The sequence below is a fragment of the Plecotus auritus genome (assembly GCF_963455305.1).
Source record: "Plecotus auritus genome assembly, chromosome: 7".
Taxonomy (NCBI): Eukaryota; Metazoa; Chordata; class Mammalia; order Chiroptera; family Vespertilionidae; genus Plecotus; species Plecotus auritus.
In genome coordinates this window covers 23253208-23277764 of record NC_137774.1, presented here as the reverse complement: position 1 = coordinate 23277764, position 24557 = coordinate 23253208, and the positions used below count along the sequence as shown (strand labels likewise).

The window sequence follows — 24557 nt, the reverse complement described above, 5'->3', positions numbered from 1 at the left end:
GAGACTTGTGAATGAATATAGAGGAACTCAGGGCAAAAGGAAGGCATATGGGAAGTCAGTTCCATCAAGTACGTTCACAGGCATGGATGTAGCAATTAGAAGACATTGTTAAATAGTCTTTCACCAGAGGTTTACATATGTGCATCTTACTCACGTTGCTCATTTGTAAAATTACATACTACGTTTGTTTTCAAGTTTTACCCAGTATCTTCTACTCTGCTTTCTCTTTAAATAGTTCCACTTAATATTGGCAGCATTCCCAGCCCCCTCCATAGACTAAGCATGAAATTCATACAGTATTTTGGTTTTACTGTTTTGTGGCCCTTAAAATACCTGTGTCACTGTTCGTGGTAGCTGAGAAAACACTCTCTTAATATAAAAGTAGATTATGGGGTGTTTTGATAGGAGTTAGTAAATGTTATAATATTTAAATGGAGTTTTGGGTGGTGAAAATTATTTTATATCTATTCCCTCCCCCCCTTGGATAGTTTAAGAATAACTTCAAGCTTGTCACGAGCTTGGACCTCAGTGCAGGAATCACTTTTAATCTGTGGATTTATAGGTGCAGTATTCAGTGCATTCCCAGGGTGGTAAGCACTGTCTAGAATGAATGAGAAAGGTAGTTCCTAGGGAGTTGACCCTAGTCATGTGAGACAGGCGGCTTTTGTGCATATATATGTATACATATTTTGTGTATACATATATATGTATACATATTTTGTGTATACATATATATGCATACATATTTTGTGTATACATATATATGCATACATATTTTGTGTCTCTCTCTCATGTGAGACAGGCGGCTTTTGTGCATATATATGTATACATATTTTGTGTATACATATATATGCACAAAATGAATTTTTTGTTTATTTTTGTGAAAACCTGTAGGAGGGAGATAGTGAATGTCTGCTTAGGCTGTGATTATCTTTGCCTTTTGATTGTGGGTGCCCTGGCCCTCCTTCACTTGGTCAAAATGAACTTCTTGGAGAATATTTGTGTTCAGGGACAGGATGGGCGCAGATTGTGAAAGGCTCTCAAAGGTCCTACCACATTGAAATCATGAGTCCTATTCCGTTTCAGGTAGAGATTGTGACGCACACTGGACCCCACAGGCGTCTGTGGATGGGCCCGCAGTTCCAGTTCAAAACCATCCACCCCTCAGGCCAGACCACAGTCATATCGTCCAGTTCATCAGTGTTGCAGTCTCATGGTCCGAGTGATACTCCACAGCCCCTTTTGGATTTTGATACAGATGATCTTGATCTCAACAGTCTCAGGTAAGAAAGAAGTAAGAACTAGCGGAGTCATTTGACTGGGTTACTACTTTCATTTGTAATGAGCATCTTCAGCAACATTTACATTTCCCCATTCGGGCACAGTGTCCTATTGCAGAATTCATGCTCTGTATTTTGTGATTCCTTATTGTTGGGGATCTCATGTGAGATTTCATTAGATATAGTGTGCTTCGGATTTTATTTCCCAATGCCACTTTCCTGAAACCCTTCCAGAATTTTCGTCAGGGACTTTCCTACTCCTTACACTAAAGAGCTCCCACTATTTGTTATCTAGTTGTACACCTGAAACCTGTATAATTTTATTAACGAATGTCACCCCATAAATTCAATACAAAATAAATCAAAGACCAAAAAATAAATTTAAAAGAAATAAACAAATCCATAAAATTCACCGTGCAATTCATCATCCCCACTATTTAATGCCGCATTTCCATTACCTCTGTCAGTTTTTTTTTCTTTTTTCTTATTATGAAAAAATTTCAAGCTTATAAACATGTATAAAATTAAAGAGAATAATAGAATAAACCCCATGTGTTTGTCACCCAGCTTCAACACATCGATTCTTGGCCAGTCTTGTTTCATCCAAAGCACCATCCACACCTCACTCACAACTCTGGATTATTTAGAAACTCTACTATAAATTGAATTAATATTAGGAAACTTATTGGGCTACATAAGTTTTTGAGGCCAGGAGGGAGCTTTACTTTGCCTCACCTGACCATAGACTAGCGTTTTGTTTCTCTCAAGAACCAGAAAACATCTTTTGCAGAAATTTCAAATAAACTCTTCCTCTTTTCTCTGCCCCAACCATTTTACCTTGGCTCAGGTAAAATAAGCTGGGATGAATGGACATTGGATCATATACCACATTGCCCATGATGGCAGTGATCAGTGTTTAATATCATCATTCCAACTTGTGGTACTTGATCAAATGGATTTGCACTTCACCTCCCTCCCATTTCTTTCGTATAACAAACACATATACATTTAAACTGTGCTTTCAATAGCTACGAACTCTTTTTCTGCAGTTCATACTTGGCATTTTAGGCTTGTGTAATCTGTCCCATGGTGATTATCAACCTCTTCTCTTCCATCAGTATCCACTAGAAACTCCATGCTTCAGTCAAATGCTCCTCACCGCACCTGCATTTCTCATGCTCAGTCACAAATCCAAGGGCTTGCTTGTTCTAGTTCTGTGCTTAATGGGCACCTCTTGCTCCTTTGCATATGTACATACCCTGTTACTGTATGCAGGTGCAATTCCTGTTACCCCTTGACAAACTCTTCATCTGCTGTGGACCATTCATTCATTCCTCTACTCAATTCGGAGCCTTTATTACCTTCTTCATTTTGACATGTTAGTTATCTTTCCCTCAGTCATAAATGTCCATGTGCTATTCCATATACCCACACACAGACCTTGTATTTCATGTTCTGTTTCTGCTTATTCCAAGAATAATAGCAATACATGATTAATATTCAGCAAATACTTATTGAATAAACAAAGTTCCAAATGCATGCATATATTCTTATAGCAAGTTTTTTTTAAATTCTATTAAGTTGCTTAGGAAGCTCGGATTTTTTAGTCATACAGATAATTGAATATTCGTGTTATTAATATAATACAGCTACAAATAGACCCTTGGTATTTATAGATTTACCATTCATAAGCAATTTGAAATTGTATTTAGTAAATTGCAGTTTTTCTGGGATTCTAATTGATTCTTTCATGCTAATTGATAATTTTATGGAGGTAACTCAGTTAGATAGTAGTGATCCTAGCTAAACCCCTGGTAGTCACTTCTAACACAGTTTTTAAAAATATATATATTTTATTGATATTTTTACAGAGAGGAAGGGAGAGGGATAGAGAGTTAGAAACATTGATGAGATAGAAACATCGATCAGCTGCCTCCTGCACACCCTCCACTGGGGATGTGGCCTCAACCAAGGTACATGCTCTTGACCGGAATCGAACCTGGGACCCTTCAGTCCGCAGGTTGACGCTCTATCCACTGAGCCAAACTGGTTAGGGCACTCCAGCACAGTTTTGCTGTCCTATGCTTATTGTCTTATATAAAGTAACTTTCACTGAGAGTTTTAAGGCAGTTACTAAAAAATGTGTATCTAGTATTGCTGGCTTTTATGGAAGGCATTGCTAGTTACTGCATTTTTCTTGAATTAGAGGATTCTCAGAACTCTTCATATTTGCCTTTTGCAAAAGCCAAAGGTCTCTGTATGAAGTATTTTGTTTTCTCTCCCAATCTACTTAATATATTTCTTTAGATTAATGTCAAATTTCCAATCCCTTACTTAAAAGATATTAAATAACGTACAAAGAGAAGTGGCGGTGGGGAGGGGTCAGGAGTGTAGAAAATTTTTGCTGTGCCTTGTGCAGGAGTCAGGGACCACAGCTCCTCTGTTTGCCCTACTTCAGAATGAATGGTTCTTTAATGGATTGGGCTATGCCAGCATTCCTGATTTAAGGTCTGTTGTAGCAAGTGACAGTTTTGATGCCAGTAACATATGTGAATTAAATTAAATTGCATTGCAGGATCCAGCCGGTCCGCTCTGACCCAGTCAGCATGCCAGGGTCATCCCGTCCAGTCTCAGATCGAAGAGGAATTTCCACCGTGATTGATGCTGCTTCAGGTAGAAAACTACCTTCAAAATGGTTACTGGATAGTTCTGTGCATTTTTAAATTCCCTTTCTTGCACAGTGTGAAGAATGATAATATTTTACCTTTCTGTCTTTGCTTTTAGTTTTGTTTTAGGACGTGTGTGCTTGCGTGCGTGCGTGCGTGCGTGCGTGCGTGCGTGTGTGTGTGTGTGTGTGTGTGTTACAACAATACCATACCGACATTTGTTGCTGAACAGTGCCATGCATTTAAATATTGTTGAGGTTGGTGAATGATGCGGTGGAGTTGGCACTTGATTAAATGTAATGAACACAGTATTGAAGGCTACAGGGTTGATGACTGCTTTGCCTTTGATCTTTCAAATGTGGAGAAGCAACCTTGACAGAGAACGTAAATACAATATATGGATTCAATTTACTCAACCTGTTGAGTATCAAAGTGCCTGATCTGTGGAAGGAGAGAGTCCAAATGCTAAGACTTAAACGGTCCTATTATTGAAAGCATAAAGTTTAGAAATTCATTAACTTAGCTCTAGTCTATCTATCACAGTTATTAACTTCCTATCCTTGGGCCCACGCCAGGAATATGTATCATTAGTACCTGGAAGTTGGTCTCTGCCTCAGTTAGGTGAGAGTTGCTGTATCAGTATTGTAAAGCTGTATTCTGCCAGCTCTGCCAAATATAGAAACTGTTTGTAATAATTTTCTCATCTCCAAATGGAGTGATAAAGAAAATAAGGACAGCAGTGCTACATATTGTGGAGCAGCTGCCAAGCATCTGAAGATAGCACACAGCAGGGTTTCATCAAAAACATCCCTTACAAGTAGAATTATTAAATACTTGGCATTAGGGAGACAGTTGAGTCCGAGAGGATTTTAATCTACAGCAATTTTAAAATCCCCAGAGACCGCTGATTTGATTGAGGCTTAAACTGTGAAAGAAAATGGGGGAAAAAACCCAAAACTGATTTGTGAAGGTCACTTTTCAAAGACTATAGCTTCTGTTTCTGACTGTCTCTGGGCGGATTTTGAAGTTTGAAAGCTAATGGCTTTTGTACGTTTTGTTCTCTTTCTGATTTATATTTTTGGGGTCTGTGGATTGCACCTTGTGTCTGATGGAGCTGTCCACATCCGGGGCTCTGCCTTTATGTTTAACATAGACTCTTACATTAGAACAGTGGTCGGCAAACTGCAGCTCACGAGCCGCGGTTTGCCGCTCTGTTGACTAATGAGTTTGCTGACCACTGGGATAGGGGCTTAATCACAAGGAACAACAACAGCCTGTTATTATTGGAATCGAGAGTCTAGGTCAGTGGTCGGCAAATTCATTAGTCAACAGAGCCGCAGTTTGCCGACCACTGCATTAGAGGACCCATTCTTGTTTTCCGATTTAACTTGGCAACCACGGCTGTCTCCTGGAAACAAGGACAGAAATGCGTCTCTCTGTCATTGCTCCTGTGCGTTGAATGAGATGTTGAGATAGGTGACTTAGACAATACATCTTCTTGGCTATGTCCATGGGAAGATGCTAACAGGCCCTGCTTATCTGGGGTTATCTTATCTAATAAAAGAACAATATGCAAATTGACTGTACCTTCGCTACACCCACAAGCCACGCCCACCAGCCAATCAGGAGCGAGTATGCAAATTAACCCAACCAAGATGGTTGCGGCCACGGAGAGAGCAGGAGGCTTGGGTTGCCCCCGGCAATGGAGGAAGCCAAGCTTTCCGCTTGCCCTGGCGGGCCCAGGCCTCTGCTCAAGGCTACAAAGTTTCAATTATAGAAGATAAATAAATCCCAACAAAAATGGCTGCAGCCATGGAGCGAGCAGGAGGCTTGGCTCCACTCCAGGCTACAAAGTTTTAATTATAGAAGATAAATAAATCCCAGATACCAGGGCCTCCGCTTGGGTCGCCGGGGGGCGTGGCCGGCCTGCAAACCACCACAGGCCCCTCGCCCAGGCTGCCCCACGCCCCAAGGGAACCCCCACCCTAATCCAGGACACCCTTCATGGCAAACCAGCCGGCCCCCACCTGTGCACCAGGACTCTATCCTATCCAATAAAAGGATAATATGCAAATTGACCGTCACTCCAACACACAAGATGGCTGCCCCCACGTGGACACAAGATGGCCGCCACAAGATGGCCAGCAGGGGAGGGCAGTTGGGAGGAACCAGGTCTGCAAGGGAGGGCAGTTATGGGTGATCAGGCCAGCAGGGGAGGGCAGTTAGGGGTGACCAGGCCGGCAGAGGAGGGAAGTTGGGGGCAACCAGGCCTGCAGGGAAGGGCAGTTGGGGGGGATCCAGGCCTGCAGGGGAGAGCAGTTGGGGGGGACCAGGTCTGCAGGGGAGGGCAGTTAGGGTGACCAGGCCTGCAGGGGAGGGCAGTTAGGGGCAAACAGGCTGGCAGGGGAGTGGTTAGGGGGTGATCAGGCTGGCAGGCAGAAGCAGTTAGGGGCAATCAGGAAGTCAGGCAGGTGAGCAGTTGGGAGCCAGCAGTCCTGGATCGGGTCTAAACGGGCAGTCAGACATCCCTCGAGAGGTCCCAGATTGGAGAGGGTGCAGGCTGGGCTGAGAGACACATACCCCCCCCCCCCCCCCCGTGCACGAATTTTTTGCACCGGGCCTCTAGTCACTTATAATTGTGAGTCCTGGAAATGATGTATTAACCTGAAGTCTTTCATTCCAGATTAGAGTTTTAGACTTTGTTGGGGTTTTTAAAATATTCCTAAACGGCTGTATTATCACTGTTTTAGAGTCAAGTGACTAGCAACCAGCCAAGTGAAATACATGTCACTAAAGAAGTTGCCATATATGTTATTAAAAGTTGCCCTATTCAGCTCTGTAGTGTGAGGTAATAAAATGTTTGTCATGTAGCACTATCTCCCTTTTAGCTCTTCATAAAGTTATCTCATGCCACAGAGAGGGACTTCAGTGAACTGTTAGAATCATGGTTTTGCTTAACTCTGTCACAAGAAGAGTTTTAAAATCGATGTTCAAATACGGGAATGATGTCTTTGCCCTTGACTTACATTTCCATCAGAGACACGCCGTAGGAGTTTCTGGGGTGTTGTTTGACAGCTCAGAGCTCTTGCCTAAAAGCACCAATCTTGTGAGCAGAGAAAGGACTTCTTGGTGACCAGGCTCTATTGTTACTTTTCTAGGACTATTTTCACTCCAGACAATCATAGCTTATTTTTGGAAGAAGCCAAAGCAATGACATGTGTGTGCTTTCTCTAACTGAGCTAAAGAAACCCCATAGGTGAGGAATTGGACTTTTATGAATGATTCTCTCTCTCTCCAATTCTCTACTTTTCTACTCCTTTTTCCCACACATTTTTTTTTAAATGAGTGAATAATGTTTTGTTGGGGAAACTTTATCTACTTTATCTGATAGGACCACTGACGTAACAGATTTACTTTTCTACTGACATTTAACATGATAGAGGCTAAATGGTTTAGATCTTTTTGGAAACATTTATGGGAAAATTCTGTTTTTGATTCTTCTATTAAAAAGAGTCTAATGATTTTTGTAATTGCTCCTGAACTAGGAAGTGCTTCCCCAATTATGACCCATGTGTTCGAGTCAGCTGCATGCTGTGAATATGCTTATTTGGAGTTTTGTTTGCCTTTGCTTAGAGATATGAGCAGCGTGGCGACACCTCTGATGATGCGTCCGGCTTTGTATTACCTTCAAGCAATTTGGACGGTGAAATGTACTATCCTTTTCATTGTTCCTGTGGCACGTTTCTTAGCTCTCCTTCTATGCTAATGACACCTTTTGCTCCTTCTGTCTAAACTGGTGGTGATACAATTATTTTTCATACAATCACTTTTCAGAGGCTTAGAATTTAAAATTTCGTTGTGATGCGATTAAGTCTTTTGTTAATGTAACGATTTTCGAAGTGAAAATATGTTATTTGAACCTTGGCTCTGTGTGTTATGTTTTAGATATCTATGTATTATGTATTACACTCGTCACGTTATTCTGTTGAAACTAAAAGGGATCATCAGAGTTGTGGCACTTTTGCTATGAAATATTTCCCCCAACAAATTTCTTGATTATCTAGTGTATATGTGCTTCACTGCTTCCCATGGAACACATTCCTAAAACATACGGTTTTACGTTAACTTAGGTGACTGAGGCATAGCGTAAACTCTAGCCTTTAGATACCTCTGAACCAGCTGCTCATTGTCCCTATAGAAATATGTCTGATTTAGACTCAGCAGATTTATAACTGAGGAGTGTTATTCCATAATGTGCTTCATCTGATCTTGGTGATTCAGAAGACACTGCCCTACCTGAGGTTTTGCACTTAGATGAATGTGAGGTGTTCCCTTCTTGACTAAGGAGAAGACCATGCTGGAAATGGACGTGATAGGATCTTATCATTACACACAAGCTACCCAGAACAAACAGAATTTGAAAGAACTGCTCCATTTTCCCGTGTCCAACTAACTGATATCACTGTCTCTGAGTTGTAGACAGTATTTCTAGACAAAGTACCTCCTGGATTACTTACCATTTTATTTCTCTGTACATTCCTATTGGTTAGGTACCTGAGAGTTTCTTCCATTATTGGTCCTTTATAACACGTGTCCTACATAGGTGTAGGGCCCCTGACGCGAAAATGGACAGGTAGTTCTGTGTCCTGTGGAAACTTTGTTCCCACGTTGGTGACGGATGCTCTTGTTCTGAGCCTTGTAAGGCTGTCCCCGTTGGATAACTTAATAATAACTCTGGTTGCTTTTGAGTCATCCACACAGAGAACCTAGAAAGAACTAGTTTATCTGAAGTCTGCTTGTCCTGATCTGTAGTTTTGCTATGGAAGTTGGTGTTTACCAAGAAAGAAATCAAAGCAACTGAGATAAAAAAAAACACAACACAACAAAAACAGACTTATTCGTGGCTCATATGAAAAGCAGACATCTTTGTCAAATTCTACTGAAGTAAGCATTCCATGGAGAAAAGTGTGGTTAGAAGTGGTGGGAGCAGCATGTAAGTGTAGTCCTGAGGAAGGTGAGAGCAGGAGAAGGAACATTGTGACAGATAAGTAAAATGACTTCTTACCCTTTAGTGCAGACTCGGTCACATAAGGTGTCTCGTGCTACATCCAGCGTTTCAATACATAGGGACAGAGGTGCCGACCTGGTATTTGTTCCTGTTCTTGACTCAAGAGAAATGTTATTTTCATTGTGCAACTGAAGGAATCTAAGTAACTGCTATGAAGTTAATTCAGGAGATAGTTTTCCAGCATGCAGTTTTGCCCAGTATCAAAATAATTTGTTTATTGAAGAAAATGATAGACTTAAAAATCCAAATTGGTTTCATTTGATTGATTTTATAATAGTTCTTTCCCCCTGCTTTATGTTTTTGGCATTCAGTGCCTCATACCTTGAATAAAACAAATAATACTTATTAGAGAAGTCGATAGAGCAGGCAACAAGGGGGTTATTCAGGACTGAAATCCCTGCCGGAAGGATGTTCTCACAAGAGGTATGCTTCCACCATACAGACTTTACTGATGGGCACGGGGAATATTTCTAACAGTTATATTGCATTGTATTCACAGTCGACATTCCAACCCGAGGCAGACAAACTTAGCCACTTTATCTTAGAGCCCTCAGAGACACGAGATGGTGGTGGTAAGGAGCAAAGAGATTTTTAAGAAACACCATTCCTCAAGTCAACCTGGGTGAGGCCACTGAGCTCGGTGACTCTAAAACTGAAGCTGAGTGACAAAAGCCATGACATTATATTCATGGCCTTGAACTGTGGCTGAAACCTTCAACAAGTTATGTTTAAGTACCTAGCCATTCTTCTGTATCTGTAAAAAGAATTTAAGGTTTCCTGTGCAAAAATTTGTTTCAAACCCCCCCCCCCTTTTTTTGGCAGGGATGTGTTCAAATTATTGCCTAAAATAATTTCCAGTTATAAATGACATTAAGTTTTGTAGAAATACTGGAATATTTCTTTGAGTAAATGATTTGGTATTCATTTAATCGAGTTCCAGATAGTCTTTGTGATTGTAAGGTGTCGAAAACTGCAAGCATTCTTGTACCTTGTGTATTCAGAGCCGATGTGGGATCGGTAAGAGGATTATGGATGAGGGTGAAATTAAAAGAAGGCTTAGTCCTCACTTGTGAATAGTCCCTCGTATGGGGGGAAAGGAGGTCAGTAATTTTACCTGGACACTATCTATAGTTGAAACAGCTAGTAAACAAATTCGCACATAAAGTTTGGCATTTTTAGTAGAAATGAGGAAGTTTATGCATTATTTCACCTCTACTCTAATGAACACCTGTGGTCTGTATCAAATAAAAAATAAGTTTTAGAGATTAAGAACATAGAGAAAAGACCTGATGAGCCTACCAGGATAGGGCTGGGCCACATCTCTCTCCTTCTGATTTAAATATTCCTCTATTCTTCTTTCTAATATTTATAGGATGTTAGAAGATGAAATGCAAGTTAACAGTGTGGAAAAATTTAGCTCAGCACAATTAAGAAACAAATGATTGCCCCACTTGAAGATGAAGAAACTGTAAACAGAAGTAGAAGAAGCTGTTGGGAAAGTTGTGGGTTTTTTTTTTTTTGTTTGTTTTTTTTGATGACACATTGCTTCTCTGAATAAATCTTTGTGTCCACTAAAACCGCGCCTTTGCTTTCTCTATTGCAAGCACCAAGAGCCTGTCATGACTTTAAGTCTCTCCTAAGCACTTTCCTAGGGAATTGGTGGCATTCTCCCCACTGTTGATACACCATGGCACCACATATTTACATGGGGCTTTTTGGCTAAAAGACCCAACTTTTCTCCTTTTGTACCCTTATTCCTACATCTTTAATACAAGGCTGGACTGTTTATGTAGTCTGTTGCCTGAGACTGTGGTGGCAAAGGGACAATATTAGGGGCAGTATTAGAATTTGTTTAAGTCTGAACCGGGAATTCCATTTGTCTTAGTGACATTAGTGTCAAACTGTTAGTGCCACACTATTTTAAATTGTGTCCAAGAGCCTGAGAGGCTTGGGCTTCTAGGTGTCATCTATAAACTTAGAAACAAACAAAAGAGCCTCTCTCCATTGAATATGGAAGCCCCGAGAGCAATTAAAAAGCAGCCTGGGACCTCACCCGGGCAACTCGGCGGAACCAGAGCTCATGGCATTCCCCTGGATATTGTTGAAATCTGTCAGAGAAAAGCTAAAGCAAATAATCAAAGGGAAAATAATTGTTCCTGGGAAAAGTTTTGTTTTGGAAGCTAAGTATAGTGGAAAGAATTGTTGGTTCTAGTCTTAGCTCTGCCTGTAACTATGTACTTGGCATATTGCTTCAAAACCCAAGGCTTTCTTCCATAAAATGAGGAATCAAAGTAGCTTATTTCCAAATTCCCTTCCAGCTTAAAAAAATTGTTAAGTTTGTACTTTGGCTCACCTTTGAAGAATTTTACTGTATTCTTTTTAATCTTCACCTGAGAATATGTTTCCACTGACTTTTGGAGAGAGAGGAAGGTGGGGGTGGGGGGGAGAGAGAGAGAGAAAGAGAGGGAGAGAGGTTGAGATTGAGATTGGTTGCCTCCCATACGCATCCTGGCCGGGGGTGGAACCTGTAACCTTTTGGTGTGCGGGCAACACTACGACCAACTGAGCCACCCGTCCAGGGCTCACATTGGAAGAATTTTTGAAAATTAGGATGTATTTACATATAACAAACATGCATGTATCTTAATCATACAGCTTGCATTTTATACCCATGTAATCACCACTCAGATCAAAATTAGGATATCTTTATTTTCCCAGGAAGTTCCCTTCTGCCTCTTGCAGCCAATACTGCCTTTGATTTAGAGATTACCCCTCTGACTTTCATCATCAGATTAGCTTTGTCTGTGTTGAACTTCATGTAAATGAAATCATTCTGTAATACTAATTTGTGTCTGTCTTCTTTTACTCAACTTAATGCTTTTGAGACTCATCCAGGTGTTACACGTGTCACTGGCTCATTTCTTAAAATATTGCAGTATAGTATGAGTATAACACAGTTTATGTATCCATTATCCTATTATTTTCCGTTTCAGGCTTATTATGAATAAAGCTGCTTTAAACTTTCCTGTACAAGTCCTTTTTTTTTTTTTGGACATATGCAGTCATATCTTTGAGGCGTATACCTAGGACTGGACTTGTTGTCTCACAAGGTAGGCTTGTGTTTAGCTTCATTAAGAACTGTCAAGAAAGTATTCCAAATTACGATGCCAGTTTTCCCTCTGAATAGCAATGTGCAAGCTATTCTGGTGAACATAAACTGTGATTTTAATTTGCCTTTCTCTGAGTTTAAAAGCACAGTTTATTATTTTGTTATTGCTTATTAATTATTGTATCATTTTCCCAACGAACATCTGCACACCCACTTTTACCCTGCCCTGCACGCCCGCTGCTCATTTGAATGGCTTCTTTTGTAATGACCTTTTGAGGTCTTCCACTAATTTTTATTGGGTCTGTTTATATTGGACTTCAGGTGTTTAAATATTCTGGATGCAAGACTTTTGTCAGATATTTTGAAAAGATTTCCTTTCATTCTATTGCCTTTTCACTTGTTTTTGACAAGAAGAAGTACAATTTTTCCATTGCTTTTTCCTTTTATGTTTTGCACAGAAAAAAAGTTTCCCTTTCTCCTGGTCTTGAAGTGATGCTTTTCTTTAGTAATTGTATAGTTTTGGCCTTTGTATTTATGTCTATGATCCTTTTCAAATTATCTTTTATTCTGAAATGAGGCCAGGATCAAGGGTTGGTTTCTTCCGTACAGATAACCAGTTGCTCCAGCACCGTTTATCAAAAAGCCATGCCTTTTCCTCAATGCGTTTCAGTAATGCCTTAAAAAAAAAATCATATTTTTTTCTGGATTCTCTATTATGTTTTATTGATTTATGTTCTGTCTTTGCACCATTATCATACTATTTTAACTCCTGTAGTTTTTTAGTAAGTTTTGAAACCTGACAGTTTAATGTCTCCACTTTTGCTTTTCATGTATATCTTGGCTGTTGTAGGTTCTTCACATTCCCATACACATGTATATGTACATATATACGAGTGGTTCTTGGTGTGCTCCCCAAGACACTTTCAAGCAGTCTATGTGCAAAAACTAGTTTTATAATAATATGAAGTCATATTTGCCTTTTTAAAAATACTGTGTTGACATTTAGTACTGATGGCACAGTAGCAACGGTAGGTAAAACTGATGGAATCTTAGCATAGTAAAAGCAGTGTCAGCAAACTATACTGTGGCTGATGCTACCTACTCACACATAAAAGAAAAAAAAAGGCCATAATTACTTAGGAATGCCTTTGACACAATAAAAATTACTACATTTATTATATTAAAATTTTTTAATTTTAATAAACTAATTCTATTAAATTTTGTTGCTTGTGTACTTCTTTTTAATATTCTGTATATCACATTGCAAGATAGATGTCCTGAGGAGATGCAATTGAATGACGGTTGTGGATTGAACCTAGCAACCATCTTACTTCAAAGAACAACTGACAAACCTTATTCAGACATGGGTATTTGGCAGACATTTCCTCAAAAATAAAGTAAGCGAGACACTTCAAAGAAAAGAGCTGGCATGTTTATTAACAATGATAAAATTGCAGTCTTTAATTGGAAGTTACAAATTTGAAAACCATATATTCACCTGTATCCACCACTGTCTACATTGCAAGTTTCTTATATTTAAAGACATCTCTGATGAGATAGGTGCTGATATCAACTACAGTGACATTTTTATATCCTCTGGTAAAATAAATGAGGATTTGGAAGATCTGCAATATTTTCCAAATGACCAATTTTATGATATTACAAAATTATGTATGGGTAATGGACTCATTCCAAGGTAAGATAGGAAAAGGGATTTTAATGTAAGAGAGGACAAAAGTTAATTGATATGGTCTCAGATATCACTGGAACTAACTTGTTAACGTGTCATATTAAAGAAAAATAGCCCCAGAACATGAAAAGGTTCAGAATCTGAATTAGCTCCACCCTTTTGCAGTTAAATTTTTGAGGGAAGTCAACTTGTCCTCACATACTTCACCAGAACCGCATATCGCAACAGATGGAATGCATAGGCTGATGTGAGAATCTGCCTGTCTATTACAGTTTTCTACTCCAGAAGTAAAAATGGCATTTATACTAGTATTAATGCTGAGTGAGTTTCTTACTGTTTTTCAATGAGTTGAAAATAAACGTTCCCAATGTTGATAGGTAAAATGCACATAAACCAAAGCTCGTTGGAACTTTAAGTTTTTAAGAGTAGAAAGGGATCCTGATTCAAAAACAGGTTTGAAAATCATTGATATATACCCCCTCACACACATACACATATATATGACATATATATTCATCTCTACAGAAATTTAAATATTTGATTATAATTTCATTGAATTTGTAAATGAAATTTGGAAGGATTGACATAATTAAATATGCCAATGCATGAACCTTTTATAGCTATCCATTTATTTATCTATTTTCCTTTAATTTCTCCTAATATTAAGTTTTGATGTAGAAGTCTGAAACACATTTTGTACAATTTTTTTCAATTATTTGATGTTTTGATTCTAATATAGTGTTTTATTTCATCTTTCTGGTTTTTTATAGTATATAGAATACAGTATTTTTTGCAGGTTGAACTTGTGTCTAGAAGCCTTTCTAAATTCATGTATTAATTCTGGTAGATTCCTTTGAATTTTCTACTATGCAATTATGTTATCTGCAAATAAAGATTGTTTTATTTCTTTTCGATCTTTATATCTTTTATTTTTTTACCCCTTATAGTTGCTTAGACTTCTATTGCGATGTTGACTAGAAATAATGACATCGAACATTCTTATCATCTTAATCTTAGAGAAAAGTGTTTAATATTTCACTATTAAATAGTGTGTTAGATATAGTATGTTTGATATGTATATTACATGTAATGAAAACCTACATTTTTTTATTATATCATTCTTATATTAGAACCCCTACATTCTTATATTGTATCATTTCTTTACTGGAATGAGAAAAAAATTGCAAAATCGTTAAAAGAACCAAATTGACATTCTACACCTGAAAAAAATATCTTAAATAAATCAGTGAATGGGCTTAACAGCTTACTGAATGCAGAGGAGGAAGGATCAGAGACTCAAAAAACGAGTCAAAATTTAGCAAAGCTAAAGCAGAGGCAGAAGAAAATAATGAAATAAAATAGAACTCAGTTTGAGGAGTGTGAGGGTTAATATTAAACTAACATGTGTAATTGTTACACATGGATGACAAGATGGAGAGAAGAGGGCAAAAGAAAAGGACTGAGAATTTCCAACATTAATTAAAGATATCAACTCAGAGTTTCAACAAAGTCAGTGTACCCCAATTAGGATAAATACTATGAAAACCTTACCTAGGCATATCAGAGTCTAACTGCTGAAATCCAAAAAGCATGAAGCAATTTTAACAAGACTTTGTTTTCTTTGTTAGGTTCATATTTGGGTGAGGATTTGGAGCTTCGACAAAATTAGCATGATTTTTAAGTTTCTTTGGCAGTATGAGAACCCTGTCTCCCAATGACCTATGAAGAATCTTCAGGTCCTTAGCTGGTTTGGCTCAGTGGATAGAGCGTTGGCCTGTGGACTGAAGGGTCCCGGGTTCAATTCCAGTTAAGGGCACATGCACAGGTTGCGGTCTCCATCCCCAGTAGCGGGTATGCAGGAGGCAGCCATATGATGCTCTCTCATAATTGATGTTTCTCTCTCCCTCTCCCTTCCTCTCAGAAATCAATAAAAATAAAAATATCTATCTATATATATATATAAAAGAATCTTCAGGATATTTATTTTAAGAAAAAAAAGGTAAAAGATATGGGAAACCAATATTTATTGATAAACATCTAAGTGCCCAACACTGTGCTAGGTGTTTTCACATGGCTCATCTCATTTAATCACATTTAATTTAATCACAGGTCCATTTCAGAAATATGCAAAGAGTGGGTCCTAAGACACCTCGCTCCTGATACTTAGAATTACTTACAGTGCATTATGGTGACACCTCAGAGAAGTCCAAACCTCTTTTTACCCTGGCTGATCAAATATTCATTTCAAGGCACTGTATGCTGAAATGAGGTGCATGGGAGTTGAAGAGAATCAACTATTCAGGTGGTGAAAATGTGTGAATGCGGCTGGCAGATGAAGTTCCAGTATGATGAATTCCCAGCTTGTCCCTACTGCTTCAGGCAACAGCTGACAGGCCTGACTGGTCACTGGCTTCCCATTTGTGGCATTGATAGGACTGAAAATTCTTAGTGTCACAGATACTTAAAAGCTGCCCCTGTTAGAGTGGATACAAACAGCGCTGGAGGGTCCTTTTTGCATAGAGATGTAATCAATATGGTCTAGAGTTCATGGCCCGAACCTATAATTATCTGGATGTTATAAAGGTGGCTCGTTGTTACAGAAAATGCTTATCTCCAGAACTTTGGGGCTACGTTGTGAATGGACAGAAGAAAAATAGAGGCTTTGTCAAACCTCTTTCTATACTTGGCAGTATTTTGAAGGCTATCATCATAATCACAGAATAGGCTATTCTTATAGGATTAGAACATTGTATCTTTAAGATTTGGGGTGATGAAGTCTATATCTCACCTCTGACGCTATCCTGTGAAAGTTGTGGCTTGAATGTTATCAGCTTCTGATTGGGATTTTTTGAATACCAAAATAGAATTTATTTTCATTGATCCAAATACCTGGATTTGAAGTGCAGCTTAAATAATAATACATTTTGAGTTTGATCTTTTCCTGCAGCTAGATGTATGCTGAGAAAAGAAATGGGGTAAGCAGATACCAATGGCATCCATGTTCCAGGGGCAAGAGTGAGTAGAAGGAGATGACACAGGTAGCAATTCTTAAGTCACCACTTTTACCACTGCATTTATGTGTATTTTGACCGACCTTAATTTGCCACCTGAAAATAGTAAAACTGCAGGCATAAAGTGATTTGACAGTTGATATGGATCCTGATTGGGCTGTCACTGCTCGGCTTAAGAGACCTCTGGATGGCATTATCGTTGGGTTACCCTATAGGCAGGATGCTTTGATAAAGAGGGGGAAAGTAGTGCCTTGTAATAGAGGGCTCTCTGAGAACAAGGCTGTCTTTGTATTCCACATGCCTGGTATTAGTGCCTGCCAGCAGATAATCAATATTTGTTGCATTGTTGATTTCTCATAAAAATAAGGCTTTATACCAGTGGTTCTCAACCTTTCTAATGCCGCGACCCTTTAATACAGTTCCTCATGTTGTGGTGACCCCCAACCATAAAATTATTTTCGTTGCTACTTCATAACTGTAATTTTGCTACTGTTATGAATCGTAATGTAAATATCTGTGTTTTCCGATGGTCTTAGGCGACCCTGCTAGCGACCCACAGGTTGAGAACCGCTGCTGTAGAGCCTAAGACCTATAGCAGCGGTTCTTAAATCACTAAGTTTATACCATAAAGGTGTTACATGCACATCTTTTAGAACATGTGCATGTATTACCTTTGCCAAACAGAAGTGAATCTTTCCTTTTCACACTTAAATCACTTTAAGTTTATACCATAAAGTGATTAAAATTTAATAATGTTGCATCTTTCTATCTCCATTCCATCACTTATACCTAGAATACGTAATCTTGACCTAGACTCGAGTCTTTTCTTAGGATTGCCCTTATGTTCACGATCACTATTCCTTTATTTGGGCCCTTGGTAAACTGTGTGAGAAGTTGGACTATTTTGCAGAGCATTTCAAATGATCTTTTATGTTAATTTAGAAAAGCATTATTATTTTTAAGTAGTATGTTTTTCATCTTTTTTAAAAATATATTTTATTGATTTTTTTTTTTTACAGAGAGGAAGGGAGAGAGATAGAGAGTTAGAAATATCGATGAGAGAGAAGCATCGATCAGCTGCCTCCTGCACACACCCTACTGGGGATGTGCCTGCAACCAAGGAACATGCCCTTGACCGGAATCGAACCTGGGACCCTTCAGTCCCCAGGCGGACGCTCTATCCAGTGAGCCAAACTGGCTAGGGCTGTTTTTCATCTTTGATAGCTTTGATGTAACCAGATAATAAAAATAAAGGAATTATGACCCTCAACTCAATTGTACTTTGGTCTCATTAGGCTAGCATGGAAATTTGCGTTTTAAGGTTTATCTTTATAAAGCATCAACTGTAGCAAATTCCTGCTTTCCGGCATCTGTGGTCCAGTCTGGCAAACTTCCACGGAAAGGAATGGACTTGCTTTTGTCTGGTCACCCTAGAGCTAACTTTCAGACATATCATTGTATGGATCTTTGGGGCTGTCTTTTAACCTAGCCCATCTTAGACGTGGGCCCAGGATTTTGAAATATAGGGATGTGACCTAACTTCCATGAAGCCAGGAAGTTTTGTTGAAGACTTGAGTGACTTGTACTAATGCTCTAGGCCAGTGGTCGCCCGCTGGTGGTTCGCAGACCACTGGTGATCTGTGAGGTCCAAAAGGTTGGCAACCGCTGGTTTAAGGAAACCTTTGGAGCAGCGGTCGCCAACTGGTGATCCGTGAGGTCAGAAAGGTTGGCAACCGCTGCTCTAGGCAGCCCCAATGGCACATCGTATCTTGAGTCTCAAACCTGTCTTATTTTGGTGTTGGAAAGACCGCAGTTATTCTGTAGATGCTCAGTGTGAAGATTGTAGGAAATACCAAAAGTTGCACTTGAAACTTTAATAACCTCTCGGTTAGTAATCGCTTCTTTAGATGAGTTTATATAGTTTTCAAATAAAAAATGTTTGCATGACTGGGAAGAGAAAAGACCCTTTTACCTTCTGTTTCTCTCTGAAGAGGGCACTTAAAGCATCCACAGTAATCCCTGGATATTCTCTTATCAAGATGACTCCTCCAATGCCCGAAAATTTTAACCAGGAGTGAATACCTCTAAGCAGTATTTTTATAGCCACGTAGGGTCCAGATTCCTGAATCAGAGAGCCTAAGCCAGAGAGACTGAATGTAGGTATGGTGCCTGAAACTTTTCATTTGCCTGGAAACCTGTTCCTAATTTTACTCTTTATTCCTATACACCCTCATTGATTAAATTAATTACTTTCCCCTCTGTTCTTAAACTTTTACTGTTGTGTTTATCACCTCATATTAAAGTTAGTTGGGAACCATTTCCCATTCTAGACTGTGAACTCATCTTTGTACTCCCCACAGCACCCTGAATGGTTCTGACACATAATAGGCACTCAATAAATGTTAATGAATTCAACATTTCAGCATGGAATATTGAAACCAAATTTTTGCATTTGAGTAGACATAGTGGTTGCCTCCTAAGCGGGGAACTGAGTGGCTAAGGAGCAGAGGTGAGGAGACTTTTTTTCACTGTCATCTTTTAGAACACGTGCATGTATTACAAGTGAATCTTTCCTTTTAACACCTAACACAATTTTCCAGAATTTGACAGGCTACTATTGCAAGTTATTATTGTTTGTTTATACAAATGAAGAAACTGAGGCTAAGGGATGTTAAATAACTTGTCTATTGTCAGATGGCTAATAGGTGGTAGACCAAATAGATGAATCTGTGAAACCTTCACCTTTTCCAGGAAATTGAACAGCCTTTTGGCCATACTAGCCTACCTTGATTTTGTTCTTACAGTCAGCAGGTGGCAGGGTGTGATCTGACGTAGGAACCATCCCTATTTATTCTTTATATCGTATAATCAATATGTGTGTGCATTATAGAAGTCACGAGAGACAGCACCAGCACTCTCAAGTGGTTCCTCTATTTTAAGGGGCCGCTGACAAAACCTCTTTGACGGGGTTTTGATGATTGAAGACTGTTGCCTTCATGGCTCACCTAGATATCTCTGCAGCTCACAGGGAGACTCTTACCCTTTAAGCAATAAACATTTATTTTCAGCAGGAAAGCCACTCTCAACCAGGTAATGTTTTCTCAAGCTGAAAAAAGGCTTTCACTACAGGATGGTAATTGCCCAAGGTCACATTTCTTTTCCATCTGCTTGTGAGAAAATGCAAACTAAAGGAATACCAGTGTCTGAAACTCACAATTTATTCTATATTTGAGGGCTGGGAGAGGGTGACAGTGATTATATTTCTCTTAAAATATTCATTATTGCTTTTTTAAAATATGGATTAAAGCATAGAAGAAGCCAAAAAAGCCCTGGTTCTAAATGGACCTGACACCTTGACCTTCTATCATGGCATAACAGGAGTGGGCATTCCCAGTGGACCTTTGTACACTGCAGTTCTCTTTATAGTTCTCAGCTGCTTCAAAACTTGTAAGAGCTGTTCGAATCCCATCCCCCCAGACTTGGGTTTCACATGTTAAAATTACTGTTGTTGTTTTGTATAGTTTACTCAGAAATGCCTCTCCACCTCAAATTCTGAATAATAAGATCTGGGTTGTCAATAAACCTAAAACGCAGAGTTTAGATATGAAAGTATACCTAAGAGAGAAACGTTCTCGCTTCGCTTTTCTTGTCTATTAATGCCCAGGGCATATGAGGTCTCTAACTGGCTCATTGATGCCTCTGTTGTTTCATCTGCAACATGGCAACTAAATTTTGCCTTTTGTTTGGTTGATATGATAAAAATACTAATAAATTAAAGGCTCTGGGTGATATTTCTATCAGTTCCTGCTATTGATGGTGGAACTTTCACTGTAGTTTGCTTTAACACTGTGGTTTCAAGAATGAACACTACAGCCAAAACCGGTTTGGCTCAGTGGAAGAGCGTCAGCCTGCGGACTGAAAGGTCCCAGGTTCGATTCCGGTCAAGGGCATGTAACTTGGTTGCGGGCACATCCCCAGTAGGAGGTGTGCAAGAGGCAGCTGATCGATGTTTCTCTCTCATCAATGTTTCTGACTATCTATCACTCTTCCTTCCTCTCTGTAAAAAAATCAATAAAATATTAAAAAAAAATTTAAGAATGAACACTACAGTTTATTTTGACTTGTTAAAACATGGTTTTAGGAATAAAAAGGAATTACTAAAGAATCTCAATGAATGTAGTATCATTAACATTCACAAAAATAGCTATATGCACATTAGATGTTCTTGGCTGACACAGAATTATTTTGAGACAGTGATCATGACATAAATTAATATAATTTTGAATTAATGTGCTTCCTTACTTATGACGGAAACCCAGCTATACTGTGTACTCTAGGGAAGATATAGAATTAAAAGAAAATAAATAGGATATTTAACATCTCTTCTTAAATCTTGTGCTATATGCAGCCCATACCATTTCTGTGCTGCATATTAAAATTTACATATAATGAATAAAGTGAGTTTTGGTAACATTTTATTGCTTATTGTATTGTGCTAAGCATTTCACATGCATTATCCTCTCTGGTTTTCACAAAAATCCTATGAGATAAAGGTATTGGTTTAATTTCCTTTTTTTTTTTTTTCCAGAATAAGGACCCTTACATTGTACTACCTCCCACTTTGACAGTGCCATATGAATTCCTTTGTCATGAACATTTTTATATAAATCCTTATTAAAATATATATGTGATGAATGCATTTTTAGAATAGACACGTGTGTAGCAGAAGTGCGTAGACCTTGTGGTCAAATGTAGGTTGATTTCCTTTTTTTATATATAAATATTTTTTATTGATTTTTACAGAGAGGAAGGGAGAGGGATAGAGAGTTAGAAACAGCAATGAGAGAGAAACATTGATCAGCTGCCTCCTGCACACCCCACACTGGGGATGTGCCCGCAACCAAGGTACATGCCCTTGACCGGAATCAAACCTGGGACCTTTCAGTCCGCAGACGGACGCTCTATCCACTGAGCCAAACCGGTTAGGGCTGTAGGTTGATTTCTATTTCTATAGCTGACCAGGTAGATTACCTTGAGTCTCTTTGTCTTTGAGAAGAGTATAAAAGCACCTGTCTCCTATGTTGTGAAAATTAATAAATATTTACATAGCTTCTGACCACAGTTCAGGTACATAAGAACTTACTAAGTGTTAGTTCACTTTCTGTTACTTTATTTCACTATAATATATCTCAAATTTTTACTATATCTCAAATTTTTTGTTTTTTCTCTTTATGTTTATTTCTCATGACCACCCTCATGGCCATACGATTGTCCTCATTTATAACTGAGGAAATAGAAAAGTGGTTGGTCCCAGCTTGGAGTCCAGGCAATCTAATTCCAGGTCTTCTATTCTTAACTAATATGTGATTTTCTTTGAGGATATTCCTAAAGATTAGATTCTGATATTTCAGGCAGTGGTCTAAATCCCAGCAATTAGTATCCCACCTCCTCCTTCTCTACCACTCAGTTCTCTCACTTAAGATTTTGACAGTGTGACAATTTCTGATCCTCAGGAGATTGCTATAGTAAGTTTGTTAGAGAAGATGATTAAAGACCCTGTTGATTCCAAAATCTGTGATCCAGTGCTGTTTGGGTACATTTATAGTGTGCAAAGGTCACTCTGACCGTCCTTTAAAGGAAAGATAGTCATCACTGTGGCTTAATGAGAAATAGGTTGACTTCTACACAGAACTGAAATTAACCATTTCATAAGGTTTTTAGTGGGGACTAAAGAATGGGAATTAACTTCTTGAGCCTATCTTAAAGCTTACGTAAAAAGAAGGACCTCAGAATAGTTTGTTTTTCCATGTACACACAGTTTTCTCAGACTACAAGAGGTGAAGAAATGTTTGCCAGGGCTGGCTGTTTCCCTTGGGTTTTGACTCTGTCTTGCTATGTCCTTGTCTCTCTCCCTCTTTTCCACTCTGTGTCTGTTTCCATGTCTTCTGTTTCTGTTTCACCCCCCTAGCCTCTGGCTTTCTATTTTGATAATTCTCTTTTATATCTGTAAGTGGAAGACTCTTCCAAGGATGCTGACTCTGCCATTATTTTTGTAACACTCCTTATATGCACAGGAGGTTTTACTGTGGCTGTAAAACTTGGCCTTGGCATCCATTTGGCAGATAGTTTTTAGCCTGGGTGAGACTTTTTGTTGGGACCATGAAAGTGTTGGGGCGTCCCTGCCCTCCACTCTTCCTTCTTCAAGTCTGACATTAGTGGTTTTAGCTCTGTTGACCCTTCTTTAAACCAGAGCTTTATAGCCTATTAGAGCATCATGTGGATTTTTTTCTTTTTTTATGATATGGTAGAGGGAAAGAAAAAACTCCTCTAAAGTTACAAATGGTTTCATTTACCAAAATGACTATTTCTCTTGGAAAGTTTTGTCATTTCTTTAAAATTTCCAGGAGTTGGGTGGGCTTGATATTCTCCCTCCCACTCTGCTTTCCCCCTCTGCCCACCCCTCTCCCCGCACCCTCATGTTGGCAGATATGTTGAGAGCTCTAAGCATAATTCCAGGCTTCTAGGAGACAAATTATTGACCAAGGAGTAACCAAGACACACTTTTCTACTGTTATTTTAAGGAACCTTCTCAGTCAAGATGGAAGTAAGGACAGAATACCACAGGCTATTTTTCGACTGCTTCATTTGTAAAACGTAGGGCAAAGGCAAGCAACCTTGGGAGATTGAGATCTATGCTTTTCCAATCTACACTTACTATCATACTTCATCATTTATTGGGTCCAAGAACAGTCTCATTCACTTATATTCTGTTGTGGGTGCCAAGTCAGGTATTACCTGACACCTTGTGAGAGATTCTCCGCATTGCCCTACCTAGTCCTCCTTAATTAAAGGACTTTAAGCATTTCCCCCTCGAGGTATCTTAATGCTTTAATGAAATGAAACATATTTGCCCTCTCCATAAAAATAATGCTTCAAACTTTTAGCTTATGTTTTGCTTATCGAAGTAACTTTGCCCAGCCCTGAAGCAGAGAACTTTTACTTATGAGCTTCTGATGGGTAGACAAGGAACCACTGTAGAAACTTAAGGATTTCCTGGCCTAAGGAGGTTATGTCCTTCAATAGGGTGCCAGCTTATCATAAATCTAGGCAGAGCTGAGAAGAGGGAAAGTTGTGGAATTTTTTATCATCACAAGCTGTGTGATCCATGCTTCAGGTAACCTCCATGGGTTGCCTCTCTGCTGTTGCCTCAGCTGTGGCTTTTAATGGAGCTATATCAGCACCTCCGCTCTTTCATCTCTCCCTTTTTATGAGAATAAAAAGTAAATTGGGTGCTATTTAAATATTTCCTACTTATGTTTATTGAAAACTACTCTGCCGCAGGGCATAGCACTTGGAAAAACTGCCTCAAACCCGCCCGGTGTTCCACCACGTGGTTTACCCCAGGACCTGGGCTTTGTTTTGCTCAGACCTTTAATTTCTTTAAACCAAATGATCACAGAAAAACTTAGGAGGAGCCTCGTTTCATCTGTGAGGTTTTTAATAAAAGTTAAGTGGAGTGTGGCTAGAAAACCAGACCCGTGAAAGCCAGGATGTGCTGACTCCAGAGGAAAACCTAGAGAATTCTTAGACTTCTTGCTCAGTGTTGGGGAGAAAAGACAGGAAAAGAGGAAGGCAGAACTTCAGCACTGGTCCCCTTTGGGAAAAAAAGGGAGTAAGGGAAGTTCGGTTAAATTCATTTGTCACATATTGGTGTTTTATTTAAAAGTGTGTCC

General features: G+C 39.0%; 1 protein-coding gene across 18 annotated transcripts in view; it reads left to right on the top strand.

Moving 5' to 3' along the window:
- The window catches only part of BCAS3 (BCAS3 microtubule associated cell migration factor), a 490554-nt gene that overhangs the window by 242723 nt on the left and 223274 nt on the right, over nucleotides 1–24557 (top strand). For 15 of the 18 annotated variants that reach the window (XM_080677777.1, XM_080677775.1, XM_080677776.1 and 12 more), the window contains 2 exons: nucleotides 1087–1283; nucleotides 3856–3953. In XM_080677777.1, the coding sequence (XP_080533903.1) occupies nucleotides 1087–1283; nucleotides 3856–3953 (295 nt within the window). Of the gene's footprint in view, nucleotides 1–1086; nucleotides 1284–3855; nucleotides 3954–10386; nucleotides 10588–24557 lie in introns of those variants that run through there. The other 3 variants (XM_080677780.1, XM_080677779.1, XM_080677781.1) reach the window with 1 other exon arrangement.